General features: G+C 46.1%; 1 protein-coding gene across 2 annotated transcripts in view; it reads left to right on the top strand.

Moving 5' to 3' along the window:
- COLQ (collagen like tail subunit of asymmetric acetylcholinesterase) overlaps positions 1-16,495 on the top strand; it is a gene marked incomplete at its 5' end in the record, with an annotated part of 58,382 nt that overhangs the window by 27,610 nt on the left and 14,277 nt on the right. For both annotated transcript variants that reach the window (XM_081105932.1, XM_081105931.1), the window contains 9 exons: positions 107-208; positions 3,496-3,540; positions 3,850-3,876; positions 6,144-6,215; positions 7,971-8,033; positions 8,515-8,541; positions 9,184-9,228; positions 10,151-10,186; positions 13,793-13,873. In XM_081105932.1, the coding sequence (XP_080962058.1) occupies positions 107-208; positions 3,496-3,540; positions 3,850-3,876; positions 6,144-6,215; positions 7,971-8,033; positions 8,515-8,541; positions 9,184-9,228; positions 10,151-10,186; positions 13,793-13,873 (498 nt within the window). The remainder of the gene's footprint in view (positions 1-106; positions 209-3,495; positions 3,541-3,849; positions 3,877-6,143; positions 6,216-7,970; positions 8,034-8,514; positions 8,542-9,183; positions 9,229-10,150; positions 10,187-13,792; positions 13,874-16,495) is intronic.

Raw genomic sequence — 16,495 nt, 5'->3', positions numbered from 1 at the left:
CGCCAGTCCTGGGAACTGGTCTACAAAGCAGGTCTGTGTCAAGGGTGGTGACCCGTCTTCTGTCCTGCAAGTCTGACCTATAACCCTGTATTGCTTTGCATTGAAGCTTCTCTCCCCAGACATGAAGAATCTCATCCTGGAACTGGAGACCACGCAGTCCCCGTGTGTCCAAGGATCACTCGGCTCCCCTGGGCCTCCCGGCCCCCAGGTTGGTGCATTCCACCAGACCTCTTCTCCTCTCCTGCTGTCTTCTGTTCAGAGAAGTGAAGCCTCGTAGAGATGCCCGTTTTACTGTGATATGGGGGCTGTTTTTCCTTCTCTGGCTCACCTCCACCTCCAGAGCGATGTGAATAGAATGCTGGTTCTTTAGGTGAATTCTGGCCTCCCAGTTTTGGTTTCCTCATTCATGCAATGAGGATAATAATTGTCCCTGCAGTACTGGATTTAGGATGGGGGATCAAATGAGATGCTGCCTAGATGGATGTGGTTATTATTATAGCTACCACACAACAGTTGATGACAGTGGGTTGCCCCTTATGTGGCCTTGACCCCATTCAGTGGGCCCAGAGGCACCTGCATCCAATGCAGGAAAGTGGAGGCAAAGAGGAACCTGTTACCTTGAGTCCACTTGACCCAGATATGGCTACCAAGCAGCCTACTCCTCCCCAGCAAAGTTAAAGGGAAGAGTGAGGAACAGGTAAAAATACTAGAGAAAGGATTTCCAGGCAAGCAAAGACACCTGGTCACAGACTCCTGGCTTCCCTGGCTGCCTGGTTGGGGGCTCCCCTAAGGAATGTCCCCTAGCCTGGGACTCTGGGCCTGCCATGGGGAAGGGAACAAGGGAACAAGGAGCAATCAGTCTCCCAAGTACCTTCCTTAGGAGTTATCTCGCCCTCCTGGGTCACCCTGCCATGGCTTCTGTCCAGGAAGACTGGGAGACCCACTTCTCACCCTGGTTGCAAAGCTCCACATGCGGAGACCCGGCCTGTATCTCCTGCATCATCTCATGTCACCAACTCTGTCCACTTGCAGCCACAGTGTGTCTCGGGTCCTCAAGCACCTTGTTCCAGCCTTGGAGACTTTACGCTGGTGGCTCCAGCATTTGGAATGTTCTTCCTTCTGATTTTTACCATGGCCAGCTTCTTTGTCACCTCCTTAGCAATGCCTTTCTCGACCACCAAGCCTTCCCCATCAATCTCCATCCAATGGCCTATTTTAATTCTCTGCCAATTTTTCTCATGTTTTTATAGCTTCCTTATTAATTTTTTTGTTCCTAATCTCTTTGGTTTCCTCTCCATGAAATATAAGCTGTGTGGCTAGGATTGGCAAACTGTTGTCCATGGGTCAAATCCGGCTTGTTTTGGCAATTTAAGTTTTATGGTCTCTGGCTGCTTTTGTGCTACAAGGATGGAGTTGAGTAGTTGTGACAGAGTTGCTGTGTTAAAGGCACAGCCCAAGATATTTACTATCTGGCTCTTTATAGAGAAAGTTAACTGACCCCTGGTCTTGAGGACATTGTATTGTTCATAATATGTGCCCATCTATACCACCTCATGGGGTATAGTAGGTTCTCCATAAATATTTGCTAAATGCAATAAGGAATATAGGAGTTGGCCAGAGGGGCCAGGAAGTCTGCAGAAAGGCAAGATGGGCACCCTGAGGAGCACCTCTCAGGTGGGTTTCTATCTTCCCACAGTCTATGCTGGCAGCTGTCAGGGCACAGGGAGACCCACAGACCATGGGGAAAAAAGGGGAATTCTCTGCTGACCAGCAGCGCCCCAGTCACTTGCTCATCTCTAACTTCTCACAATCCTATTTGAGTCACATGGGGGCTGTGCTGTCCAACTCCAGGGGACCATGCAACCACCTCCATTCTCTTAGAACAGAGTGGATGCTGTCCCCACCAAAATGAGATCTGTGGACCAGCAACTTTGGCATCATCTGGGAGCTTGTTTCAGATGCAGAATTTCATCCTCCCCTCTCCACTACACTCCCCTCCACCATTCAATCAGAATCTGTATTTTAATGAGACACTCAGTGAATCATGGGAATGTCAGAGCTAAAGCACAACCCTAGTAAAATAGTTCTAGCCCATTTTAAGAAATGGAAAAAACCGAGGCTTGGAAAAATTGAAATACTTGAACAAAAACTCTCTGTCCTCCCCTCCCCAAAACAGAAGGCGAATAAGCCAAAGGTGGTGGTTTCCAAATTTGTCTGCACATTAGAATCCCCTGGGAACTTCAAAAATTCCTGATGCCTGTGCCACTCTCCTTGAGATTGTAATTGGTCTGGGGCATGGCCTAGTCTTTGGGATTTTTAAAAGATCCCCAGAGAATTGTAATGTGCAGATAGGCTTGGGAACCATTGGCTGAGGGGGCTGTTTGTCATTTAGAGACAAGTCTGATAAAATCATATTTCAAACAGGGTTTGTGTTAGCCATGCTCATCTGCAGATCTTGGGGATAAAGTAGTAGCCTTGGGGGGGAGGGGAGGAGCGGTGGTTGATGGATTTCCTCCCTCCTGTATGGAGGAATTTGGAAACAGTTAACCAGCTGATCATTCCATAGACGCATGAGCAGAAAGCAGCTGTATTCTGCCGTGGGTGTGCCAAACCTTAGTGCAAAGGTGCTAGAGTCCCTGAGCTGGAGTCAGCCCCACCCCATGGCTGGGCAATTGCACAAAAATGCAGTATTTACTTGCCCACATTCTTTTTTTTTTTTTATTATTGCTTAAAGTATTACAAAGGGTATTACATATGTGTCCTTTCCCCCCCCCCCCCGCCCTTGACAGTCTCCTAGCCTCCCCTATCCCCCAGTGTCTTATGTCCATTGGTTATGCTTATATGCATGCATACAAGTCCTTAGGTTGATCTCTTACCCCCCTCCCTCCTGCCCCCCCAACCCTCCCCGGCCTTCCCGCTGCAGTTTGACAATCTGTTTGAGGCAGATACTTGCCCACATTCTTAATGTCTTTTGCTGCACCTGGTACCCATAGATCCACCATGGGAATTTTTAAATCTCTGCTTCTGTGTGCAAAGTGTAACTTTCCTCTTGTCAGGACCCAGGGAAGCTTGGTAAGAGCAACTGAAAAGATAGAAGAGGAGTGAAGCCTCTTGTTTTCAGCAAACAGCATTTCTTCACGTATCTTCAGTTGCTCTTGCCAAACACTCCGGATATTTCAGGCAACCCAAGAATTCCAGGGAGAAAATTAAACTCACACAGAGGAGACATGAACATTACAGCCTTCGAACCATTGGAAACACAGCTCAGAGGAGCTAGAAGGGGGGATCACAGAGGAGGAGACTGGGCTGGCATGCATAAGAGGGTCCTTCCTGGGGTTTCTGGGGCCCTGAGTCTGCACAGAGTGGGGCTGCTGTAGGAGTGTTGTAAGGGCGTTCCCTTGGTCCTGCCTCCCGCACCCCTGTCCTTGATAATTCCAGCCTGTGTTTTTGTATACTTGGTCCGACGTATACTTTCTTTGCTTCTTGGTTGTGTAGGGTCCACCGGGGCATCCAGGCAAGACAGGACCAAAGGGAGAAAAGGTATGAGTCACTACTCTCTTCCAGCCTGTTTTCTGGGGATGCCACTGAACATTTTCTGGCTGAGATTTCAAGGCATGTGGTAATTCTGCCTTAGTGCACGAGGATGGGCTCCATGAGGATGGGGCTGCTGCTGCAGGTGTGGGATCCCACGAGTGTATTTTGGCTTGGCCCACTGCCGTAACAGGGGTGCTGTGAGTGGCCAAGCCACCAGCCACATGGGCATGCCCAGACATCAGCCCTACTAAGCCCTCTGCTTCCAGAACTTCTCTTCCAAAGCAGCCTCCTCTTACTTGCCTTTTCCACCCACAGGGGGAGCTTGGCCGACCAGGAAGGAAGGTATGGTCTATGTTGTCAGCATTACATGACAACTGTGCTCCACGTGCGTGCATGAATGTGTGTGCACTCCTTCGGGAGGGGAACCAGGGTGCACTACTGCGGCCTCCAGCCCACTGGACAGTGGTGGCACCACGATCCTGATGATGACAACAGCACCTTTGCTGTTTCTGCCCACTCCTTCGCTTGGGAGCTGGAGCCAGCTACTGCCAGGCATTTGGACTTCTTCCAGAGGCTTCCAAGCCCAGCCAGATTTCCCACAGCTTCAGAGCATCTCATCCTGCCTTCCATCAGAGAAACCCTCCAAGGCCCCAACCAGTGGCACAAAATGACTCTCACTGTCTATTAGATTAAACCAGAATAAAGTGCCAAACAGACAGAAACAAAAGGCTTTTGCAGTAATAAATTGGAGTTACTTAAGGTCACAGGGACTCTGAGTGAACCAAACACATGTTATCAAGACTCTCATTACAGCCAGGAAGAAGAAAACCAGCAGCCATTCCCTGAGGTCAATGGATGCTGGTGCTGAAATTGTAGGTCTTGATGATAGAAGTAGGTGCAAAACTTTGGCCAAGAAAGATGCCTGTGGTTCTAAATATAAATTACTATTTTTTGGTTGAATGTTTTATTCAAATACTTACACTATCAATTAGAGTCTCAAACAGACCTTTGGGAGGTAAATTTACAACCCTTTAGGGCATGGATGACAACTCCAGCCAAGGCACAGTGGTTGTCCGAACTGCTGGGCCAGAAAGGAATCTGGCATGGTCTCCATGCTCAGAACTAATGAAGGCCATGGTTCATTAGTGTTGTGTGCCATGGATGTGGGAGGCAAGAGTAGGAATTTGGCCAGAACTGGTTTGGCTCAGTGGATAGAGCGTCGGCCTGCGGACTGAAGGGTCCCGGGTTCGATTCCGGTCAGGGGCATGTACCTGGGTTGCGGGCGCGTCCCCGGTGGGAGATGTGCAGGGGGCAGCTGATCGATGTTTCTCTCTCATCGATGTTTCTAACTCTCTATCTCTCTCCCTTCCTCTCTGTAAAAAATCAATAAAAAAAAAAAAGAGTAGGAATTTGTACACATGCAGTACTTTGGGGGGTTTTTTTGTGTGGTTTTTTTTTTTGGTTTGTTTGTTTTTATTGATTTCAGAGAGAGGAAAGGAGAAGGAGAGAGAGATAGAAACATCAATGATGAGAAAGAATCAATTAGCTGCTTCCTGCACGCCCCTACTAGAGATGGAGCCCAAAACTTGGACATATGCCCTGACTGAGAATGGAGCTGGGACCTCCTGGTTCATGGGTCGATGCTTAACTATTAAGCCACACCAGCTGGGCCACATGCAGCATTTGCGATCCCTGGTTAAGGGGCTCAGCCTTCCACATCTCTTGCTAGGCTAACTGAAATTAGCCAGTGGGTTCAAAGGTCAAGATAGACCCCCAAGTCCCTGCTCCCACTCTTTCTTTCAGGGCTTACTCTTCCATAGCCTCTGGCTTAGGTTGAGTTCCTTAGAAGCAGTGACAGAGATGGCACGTGCCATGTGCAAGTGAGTCGGTTATTAAGGGAGCTCTTTCAAGAGGAGTCTGGGAAGAGGGGCATCCAGATGGGATGGGGAGGAAGTCCAATGTGGGAGTGGTATCAGGTGATGTCCGGCTTCAGCCTGATCCCTGGGGAGCTGTGGAGTAAGAATTGCACCACAGAGTGTCTTGCCTTGAGGTAAGGGAGCCAGGCTATTGGCTACAGGGAGGGGACATACATAAATCACTGGTCAGATCCGGTTGCCCACAGAAACTCCACAGTTGCAGGTTGCAGGAATGAGTTGTTACAGCAAGGAAAGTAGGCCCTGGGGGATGAGCACACTGAGCAGGTGAAAAAGATCTGGAGGGAGAACCAACAGCATTTGCTACTGCTTCCCAAACATAATCCTATGCCATTTACATCCCACCTTTGGGGAGTACCTATTAGAATGCAGTGGATGGGTGGGTGAGTGGGTGGAGGTGATAAAGATTGAAAAACCAAGAAGTTTAGAATCCCTTCTCTATCACCTTTTATTTCTTTAGTAGAATAAGATCTTGTGTGTTGACACAGTGTCACACAATGGGCTTTCACTTGTACCTAAGTGATCCAACTTTTTGGCTATCAGTTTTTGGAGATGAGGGTCCTGAGGCTGTGCTTTAGAGGCCCCACACTCCTCCGGGCCCCAGAGACAAATCTTGTTTCCTGGAAGGAGGGAAACAAATCCAATTTTCCTGACTTTTGTTCTTTGACTTTGAAGGGTAGACCTGGCCCCCCGGGTGTTCCTGGTATGCCTGGGCCCATCGGCTGGCCTGGCCCTGAAGGACCCAGGGTAAGTGTGGTGCAATCTCAGGGCTCATGTGGTATCGGAACTTGAGGGAGAAGATGGCAGCTCCCTGGCCCCTGGCACACAGTGAGTGACATGTCCTCAAGAGGGAGCGGAAGAAGAGAGCACAAGGACTGTCCATAGGCCTCCAAATATTTCCTCCTTCACTTGGACTGCAGGACCTCAGTCAGTCCAAAGCTCTGCTCCTGTAGGGGGAAAAAATGAGGGGCTGCTGGCCTCTTTAATGGGGCCCTGATTCTCCTTTGTCCTGAAGGGTTAGCATGTGATTCTTTGGTTTCCCTGAGATGACCTAAGAGGGGCTTGTGTCTGGAAAGCTGTTGGCCTGTCATGCTGATCTGGCTGGAGGTGGAGGGTTGAGGGGGTTGGGTTGGCTGACTGGAACAACTAAAACGCTACATTCAGAGAGGGATCACCAAATGCTGATGAATTCCCTTCCTCAGACAGGCTATGGAAAGCTAACATGCCCACTCCCGTGCCTTTGCTTACATTCCACTCACTTTGGTCATAGATCGTTGGGTGTAGAGGCCATGACTTGGGCAGGTAAATGTCACTATATAGTTTGATTCACTTACTGGCAGAATTTTTAAGGGAATAGAAAACTGTTCCCAATCCTTTTAAGTGAAGTCCCAAGGATATGTCTCGAAAATCAACTGTATAAAGCTGAGCCACCCAATATAGCAGCCATTGGACATATGTGGCTATTGAGCCCTTGAAATGTGGCTAGTGCAACTGAGGATCTGACTTTTTTTTAACTTTAATTAAGTTTAAATTTTAAAACTTTTACTCAGTGCAGTTACTTGAAAACATTTAAGTATGTGAATCATATGTTGAGTATGTGAATCTGCTTTTTCAACTATAAATTTTATGAACTCTGAATAGAGATCATGTATGTTGGATAAAAATTTAGTGCCTGAATTGAGATGTGGTTTAAGTGTACAATGATGCACAACAGATTTCAAATATTTATCTTATAAAACAGAATGTAAAATATCTCATTAGTAATTTTTATGTTGACTACATGTTGAAATGATAATTAGATTAAAGTAAATAAAATATATTGTTAAAGTTAATTTCACCTATTTAGTTATAGTTTTAATGTGACATCTAAAATATTTTTAAATGAAGTACGTGGCTCACCTTATATTTCTACTGGTTAGCACTGGTATAGTTTTTTAGCACAGAGGGTGCTGAAAGTTCCAACTGCAAATGATTCTGAGGGGCAACAGAGCTCACCCATGAGTCTTAGCTCCCTGCCTTCATCATACACACCCAGAGGATGATGTTCACTCTACTTGGTTGCAACCCTAGGGTGAGAGTATATGGAGATGTCTGAAAGATCCACCCTATGCAAAGAGCAAAGCAGGTGAAGTTTTTTTGGTGCTGATACCTTGTCCTCTGGGGCCCCATGCCCCATGCTCTCCCCCTCCCCCACCCTCCTACAGCCTTCTCTAAGAAAAGATCAAGCATTATTCCATTAAAGCATCTTAGTGAGAATTTGAATTTAGTTTTGGAGATCTGCTCTGCCTTGGGAATTTCATTTCATATTTAATCTCAAATACCAGAATGAAGTGTGGAGAATTGGGCCCCTGGGAGTAAGCAAAGGAGTATTTGGGGTCCTCAGATTCACAAGCTAGCCCCAATGTCCCAGTTCCTTTCTGATCTTGCCCATAACTTCCTAGTTCAGTTTTTCTAGGAAATGTCACTAGAGGTCTTTTTTTCCCCTCCTTCTGATTCCCACAGGGTGAAAAAGGTGACCTGGGTCTGATGGGCTTACCAGGGTCAAGAGGACCAATGGGCTCCAAGGTCAGTGTGTTGGTCCAGATGGATGTTCTCAGATCTTCTCACTAAGGCTCTGGAGCAGCTGTTATCTACAAAGATAGGATCTGGGTGTGCCTGCCATCCTGGGCCAGCTGATGCCACAGGTGTTGGACAGCCCAATGTCTTTACCAGCCTTTGGGGGACACCAGGGCTGGGATGCAGGGACATAGAGATGCCATTCCTGCTGTTCTTCTGAGCAGCAAGGGATAAGCCTCGGGACAACAAAACAGATGGAAATTTTTGTTCAGGCCTTTGGGGGTGGTGGTAAGAAAAGCAGCATTTTTTTTAGGCCTGATGTAGACACAATCCCAAGGGACTTCTTGGTATTGAATGCTGCAGCCCCCACTAAAACTTTCAGTGCAATGAGGCACATCTCACCACCACATTCAGGGATTCCGTCCACTCTCACACCAAACCCAGTGGTCTGACAAGGCTGATTGTAAGTATACCTTCTGCTTTCTTTTAGGGCTACCCCGGATCCAGAGGGGAAAAGGTTAGTGCTTCTCTCTCCCAGCTTCCCAGAGCTTGGTCTGGGCTAGTGGCTCTGGGGCCAGTGAGGATGGGCCCACGTCTCTCTTCAGTCAGTGACTGCAGTGACCTTGCCTCAATATTCCTCATCTTTTATAAGTGGGCTGAGAGAAGTGAGGGGCCCCTGAGGTAGGGCAGGCAGCTTAGGGAGGAGCTCCCAGTGGAGGTCAAGACCCTCATATGGAGCAGATGAGCACTGAAGCCATGCCAGATGGAGAATGAACACAGCTTGCGTTGTGTGCTGGAGCAAGATGGCAGATGTGTGTCTTTAGACCAAGCTATCACCACACAACCTTCTCGTCTGTCAAAAACAAAAAACAGAAAACCCAGCCAGAACCTGGGGACAGATTTCCTATAGAAAGGGAGAGGTTCTGGGACCCAGAATTTTCTGTGCCTTGAACTTATTAATGTAGGAGGTATTTGGGGTCCAAATAGAAGGTAAATCACAAAGCATTTCTTCCCTGGGAAGGTCATGTAATCTCTGAGCCTGTTTCTTTGCCTGTGAAATGAGGGTATTGGCATAGGATAGGGAGTTATTAGTTTAAAATGCTCCATTTTTTCTCCCATGGTATTAATTCATGTACTCTCTCCGGTGGTTTTCTCCTAGGGATCCAGAGGTGAAAGGGGTGACTTGGGTCCCAAAGGAGAAAAGGTAATGGCTGTTGCATAGAAATGATCAAATACAATGGAAGTGGTGAACCCTGCCTACCCCCATCCTATGGGCGGACTGACTGACTGGCTGGCTAACTGACTGACGAACTGTCTGTCTGTCTGTCTGACTGGCTAACTGCTTGACTGTTTGTCTATCTGTCTGACTAGCTGACCGACTGACTATCTGTCTGACTGACTGGCTGGCTGGCTGTGACTGACTGGCTGTGACTGACTGACAGGCTGGCTATCTGTCTAACTAGCTGACTGGCTGACTATCTGTCTGACTGACTATCTGTCTGACTGACTGGCTGGCTGGCTGGCTGGCTGGCTATCTGTCTAACTGGCTGACTGACTGGCTGGCTGGCTGGATATGAATGACTGACTGGCTGTCTGTCTATCTGTCTGACTAGATGACTGGCTGACTGGCTGTCTGTGTATCTGTCTGATTAACTGACTGATTGGCTGGCTGACTGACAGGCTGGCTATCTGTTTAACTAGCTGACTGGCTGACTATCTGTCTGACTGGCTGACTGGCTGACTATCTGTCTGACTGATTGGCTGGCTGGCTGGCTGGCTGGCTATCTGTCTAACTGGCTGACTGACTGGCTGGCTGGCTGGATATGAATGACTGACTGGCTGTCTGTCTATCTATCTGACTAGATGACTGGCTGACTGGCTGTCTGTGTATCTGTCTGATTAACTGACTGATTGGCTGGCTGACTGACAGGCTGGCTATCTGTCTGACTGACTGGCTGGCTGACTGTCTGTCTGACTAGATGACTGACTGACTGGCTGTCTGTGTATCTGTCTGATTAGCTGACTGGCTGGCTGGCTGGCTGACAAGGCTCTATCTTGAAAATGGCTGACAGCCCTCTCAAGAGTTATTCAGAGGCAATCACTATTATTTGTTGTTCTCTTCACAGGGTTTCCCGGGATTTCCTGGAATGTTGGGGCAGAAAGTAAGTACCTACAAGTAGTAAAAAATAGAAGTAAGAAAATAGACCAGGGGTGGGCAAACTTTTTGACTCGAGGGCCACAATGGGTTCTTAAACTGGACCGGAGGGCCGGAACAAAAGCATGGATGGAGTGTTTGTGTGAACTAATATAAATTCAAAGTAAACATCATTACATAAAAGGGTACAGTCTTTTTTTTTTTACTTTTATTCATTTCAAACCAGATCCGGCCCGCGGGCCATAGTTTGCCCACGGCTGAAATAGACCATCCAAATACAACAAAAAGAGGCCTGCCTCTCTGTTCATGAGGCAGGGAAAGCAGGTCTCGCTATGGAAGATTCTGGTTTGAAAGGGGAGCAAGTTGCTAAACATATAGGTGAGAGGTCTGAGACCTCCTCCAGGTCATGGGAGGGCAAGGACACCTCCCTGAGGGACAGAGGCCCTACTTTGTACTTGCTGCCCCTTAAAGGGCTGTGGTGATGTTCAAAGGCAGGGAGCTTTGTGACAAGGGGCTCAGGTCTGAACTGTAGTGGTCAAAGTTCCCAGGGGGAGGTGCAGGCTTCTCTGGCTAATGCAACTACTGACTACACCCAGTCGGCACTTCTTCAGGGAGGCTCATGTCCTGCTACAGGGAGGCAGAGTTATTTCAGTTGGTGATAGCAAGCAATTTTTATTTGCTAGTTAAACTTTTTATTTAAATAGTTAAATACTTAGTGGGATTTCATGAATATCTTGTCTGGGACAAGGCTTAATAAAAAAGGAGTTAATTCAGTTGACTTAAAGAGAAAATATTGAGTAAATAAGAATAAAGTGATGTGAAGATATGACAAAAACTAGGAAGGTGACAATTGACAGAATTAAAAAAAGCTTTTCCTTAGAGTTAAGATCTAGTGAAGAAGAGTGGGGAGGGTGGGGAGGGGAGGTGTCAGAGAATGAAGAGAGAATGCACAGATGGCCACCAAGAACCCCCTAATCTAACCCCATTAGTGGTGGGTCCTCATGCCGTGAGGCACTGATGTGAGAAATTGTTATTTTAACCTTGGCCTCAGAGTACAATGTTCTTCAAACATGCCAATGAGATGCTTTCTTAAAATTCTAAACTTTTTCTCAAGTTCACCTTAAAGTTTTATTTTCCAAACTTGAATAAACAATTTCTTATCCGATTTTCTCCAGTCAGTAGAGCATATTTAAATAATTTCAGTCATCTGACATTAATTTATTATCACTTATCACTGCCTTAAGCTGTCAAAAAATGTCTTCTGCTACCCTAGATGAAGTATTGGGTTTAAAATAAAGTAAATGTGCAAATTAAAGGAAACATTAAAAGAGAAAAAATGATTTAAAAAATTTGTTTTATTGATTTCAGAGAGGATGGGAGAGGGAGAAAGAGATAGAAATATCAATGATGAGAGAAAATTGTTGATTGGCTGCTTCCTGCACACCCCACACCAGGGATCTGCAACCCGGGCATGTGCCCTTGACCAGAATCGAACCCGGGACCCTTCAGTCCACAGGCCGATGCTCTATCCACTGAGCCAAACTAGCTAGGGCAAAAAAAAAAAAAGATTTTAGTTGAAAATATTTAGGCTAGGCTTTCATTCAGTACAACAGTGAGCATCAAAGAATAATCTATTACTGTAAAATTAAAGATGACAGTTTCTCTGGTCTCTGCTCCACTTACTAGACTTGCCATGAGGAGTTCTTTTCCCCTTTCAGGGCAGGCTGCTTTAAGAGAGAACAGATATGATAACCATAATTAGGTCAGAGGAGAGAAATTAGATTAAGTAAGTACTGGCTGCTTCCAGTTGATGAAGAGAAGGGCCACACTTCCTTCTGATGAAAAAGTTATGCTGCCCTGGCTGGTTTGGCTCAGTGGACTGAAGGGTTCTGGGTTTGATTCCGGTCAAGGGTACATGCCTGGGTTGTGGGCTTAATCCTCAGTGGGGAATGTGCAGAAGGTGGCTATTCGATGATTCTCTCTCATCATTGATGTTTCTCTCTCTCTCTCCCTAACTTTCTGAAATCAATAATTAAAAAATAAAAAAACGTTATGCTGTTCATACTGCTGTTTTCTCCTAGCCAAGCAAGGCACTCCTAGGTCCCTGCAAACAGCCATGGAAAATTGTGCAAACATCTCCACAGCCACGTAGAATCCATCTCTCCCCTCACACTCTCACTGCCCAGCCTCCCAGAGCACATGGTGGGTTGGAAAGAAATCATAGGTGTAAGGACAATTCTTGGCGAGGCAGGATGTTGGTAGCTTGGGTCAAGACAAATCCATTACATTGGCTGAGCCGGCAGATGATTTCAGAGATTTCTGCTTGATCCTTGCTTTATATTGGTGTTCCCTGGAATTTTCCAGGTGTTCTACCTCCCCTGACTTCCATGAGAACAGTCATCTGGGTGTTCACTGTCTCCTCTGAGTGTCTGGGCAGCTCTTCATGGATATTGGCTGCTGACTAGCAGAAGCTCTTGTGGTTGCAGTTGCTAAATGTAGCCTGTTGGTGGTGCATTCTGAGCTGTTAGAGGGATTGCTGTAATAATTATGGGAACAATGCCCTGTGGTTCATGATCTAAAGCAACGGTTCTCAACCTGGGGTCGTGACCCGTTTGGGGGTCGAACAACCCTTTCACAGGGGTCGCGTAAAACCGTTGGAAAACACATATATAATTACATATTGTTTTTGTGATTAATTACTATGCTTTAATTATGTTCAATTTGTAACAATAAAATTGGGGGTTACCACAACATGAGGAACTGTATTAAAGGGCCGCGGCATTAGGAAGGTTGAGAACCACTGATAAAGAAACAGCAAGAGGGGCTGGGATCCTAGAAGACCATGGGGAAGAAGGAAGGAGAGAAACTAAAATGGAGAACGAAAGGTTAGCCTTAAACTATAGAATTCGGGCAATTGATGCCTTTTGTTCTGATGCTTCAAAATAGGGCTTTTCAATTAGGAATATTGTTTATATTGCAATATTATATTGCTTTCCATGCCTTTACAATAATTGTATTGAGGATTTGAACATAAGTCTCCCCACAAACAGTTTCGTCTAAATCAAATGGAAGTGAACTGGAACTCAAACCAATTTTTACTGAAAAGTGAGGAATGTACAACCCTAGTAAAGGTCATTACATGAACAGAAACTTTCCAGAGATGATAGCTGTCAAAACTGTATTTAATCATTAAAAAAACCCATAGATTTGAATTTGTGCTAAAAACCAAACAAAACAAAACATAAAATTCAACTAAAAGAGCAAGTGTTTAGCTTATGGCGTCACAGGCACACTTGTGACTGAAATACAACTCTATTGTTGGCCATTCTGGATGGTGATTTGGAACACTAAACTGTGTGCTACCTGGAAGCTGTCTCTCTCAAATAATAAATCACCTGCCCAGGATAACCTCCTTTCCTTCCTGGTCCATGAAAAGCCTACCTACCTTTCACATGACCTCATCACTCTTCCAGTCTCCCAGAGCAGCCCACTTGGAAAAGATCTGGGATGATCTAGTAGACGGCCTTTGTGGCCAAGGATTGAGTTGACCTGCAGGGAAAGGTCTGCTCCACATGCCCTAATTCCTCTCTTGCTTCTCTTTTTTTCTTTCCAGGGTGAAATGGGTCCAAAGGGTGAGCCTGGGATAGCAGGACACAGGGGACCCACAGGAAGACCAGGAAAACGAGGCAAGCAGGTAAGGATCTAGGGCAGGGGTGGGCAAACTTTTTGACTTGAGGGCCACAATGGGTTCTTAAACTGGACCGGAGGGCCGGAACCAAAGCATGGATGGAGTGTTTGTGTGAACTAATATAAATTCAAAGTAAACATCATTACATAAAAGGGTACGGTCTTTTTTTTCAATAGTTTTATTCATTTCAAACGGGCCGAATCTGGCCCGCAGGCCGTAGTTTGCCCACGGCTGATCTAGGGCTTACCAGGCCCCTGCAGTTATACCTCCTTACCTGGGGCAGGCGGGGGGGGGGGGGGGGGGGGCGGGGAGGGGCGGGGGGGCGGTGTGGAGAGGCGTGCCAGTGTGGTCAATCAGAGATATCCCATAGACCCAGCCTTCAGCTTCCTCTGGGCTCGTGGGCAGAAGCTGCACCACTTTCAGGAGTTCCTGGCTTCTCTAGGGTAGCCATAGTTTGAGTGGATGGGATAGGATGCTGTGTTCCCACTGTTTCCAAGGCTAGAGCAAGAGTGGATCTTTGGTTCATAAGAACAGGTCTACCTTAACCAAAGCAACTGGGAATGGAAACCAGATCTGGTCCTTTACCCAGAAAACCTGCTTCTTACCTCAATCCCCCAGACACAAATGGAGTCTTGGAGAACAGCCCAGATATTTCCCTGCTCTTGAAGGTCTTCTGGGTCTCAACAGGAGGATAGTCTCCCCTTACTCCCACTCAGGATCCCAGTTTGTAAGTGACCTTCTTTGTTGGCACTGTTAAGGGTTTAGGGAAATTTTTCATTCTGAACTCCCTCTAGTCAGCAGGCTCTTGTGTCAGACTGTGTGAAATGGGAGAGCAAAGCAAGGGAAAGGTACAGTTGACTTGGCTGGCTGTGGAGCTGTCTGTCCTGAGTGCCTTAGAGAAACCTCTTATCTTAGCTCTAACAGACAGACATTCTTGAGAGATGTGCCCCTTCACTTTTTAGGTGGTAGTTTGCTTGGTTTTTGCCTCCTTTCCCATTTAAATGAAATATATGATCATCATAGGAAACTTGGAAAATTCCACCCATGAACCAAGAGGTTGCTGGTTCGATTCCCAGTCAGGGCACATGCCCGGATTGTAGGCTTGGTCCCCAGTAGGGGGTGTGCAAGAGGCAGCTGATCAGTGTTCTGCTCTCACATCACATCAATGTTTCTATCTCTTTTTTCTCCCTCTCCCTTCCTCTCTCTGGAAAAGTCAATACAAACATATTTTTTAAAAACGATCTAACACCCAGGTATAACCATGTAACCGCTTTAGTATATTTTCTTTCCAGTATTATTTCTTTTCTGAACTTTCTAGTCATTTGTTTCTTTTCTATCCAATATATAGTTCTTGTATCCTAAATTTTTAACTTAAAATCATAATATATGCATTTTTACTCATTGCTACAGATATTCATTAAGCATTTTAACATCTTTTTTAAATGCCTGCACCAGATTTTAGTAAATGAGTAAGATTGCTTGGACAAGAGAGGCCTAACCAAATTATATATGATGTTGAGAAGTGAACATCTTTGGGCCATAGTTGTAGTTCCAAGTTTACCTAGGCCTTACTTCCCAAAGACTCTGATATAAGTGATCTGGTGTGAGGCTTCAGCATCAGTTGGTGTTTGATTAAAGCTCCCCAATGATTCTAATATGTAGCCAGGGTTCAGAACATGGTAGCATATGAAGCCAATTCTGATCTTTTCCAAGTGAACTTAGCAACGATATAACCTCCAACCCAAATAATTCAGATGTCATGATAATTTTGGAAGTCACAATATTCCACTTAAGTTTTCAAAGTTTTACAGTGGGTAGCATGGCTGTGCCTTCACAATGCTGTCACAGATTCCAATTTCCTGAAAACTAGGCTCAGAAAAAGAACAAAAGGAGACCTGTTCCTTCCTTCCTTTCTTGTTTTAAAGATCATTTTCTCCCTTACTGCTGATTTCCATTCATAATTTTCTACACTGGGGTTCAAGCAGACTTTTGCCTTCTGTCATCTAGTTCTTTACCTGGGCAATGTTTATCTTTTCCTGGTGAGGGCTGAAGCTAAGAAGTTGAAAATGATTAGTTGTCATAATCTTACAACTACCCCAGAGCCATGTCTAGAACCTCAGAGAAGTTAGGGTAATAAGCTCTTCCTTTCCACGAGGAGTGTGCTCCAGACCCTCCGTGCCTGTCTAGTCAGCAGACACTTGAGTTGTTAGCTTTGGGGGCCTGCCATGGTTCTTCCTGTTTATCAGAATTAATTTGCTACCAGAGAGTCTTATCTACCAAGTGTCCATTGGGCCAGTCGTGCTGAGTTTCTGGAGGTTATTGTACGTCAATCCAAACCCTAGAATCAGAAATCCAGAACAGACTTTAGGAAATTAGAATTTCAGAACCAGGGGATTGTAGTGATCATCCAATTCAATCCCTTAGCATAGTCACAGGAAACTGAGGGCCGGAGAAGTCGAATGACCTGCCCAGACCCCTAAGCTAAGCCAGCTTCCATGCCAGAGTTAGAGCGTGGAGAGTTGAGACCAGCTTTCCCTACATCACATCTTCTCTCATCACCTCCATGCTTCAGGACTTGCCTTCAGGCAGGCCCAGAAAAGCAGCCCTGATCCCATTATGCAAATCTGC

Source organism: Myotis nattereri (genome assembly GCF_964212035.1).
Source record: "Myotis nattereri genome assembly, chromosome: 14".
NCBI lineage: Eukaryota > Metazoa > Chordata > Mammalia > Chiroptera > Vespertilionidae > Myotis > Myotis nattereri.
This window is presented reverse-complemented; position numbering and strand designations above follow the sequence as displayed.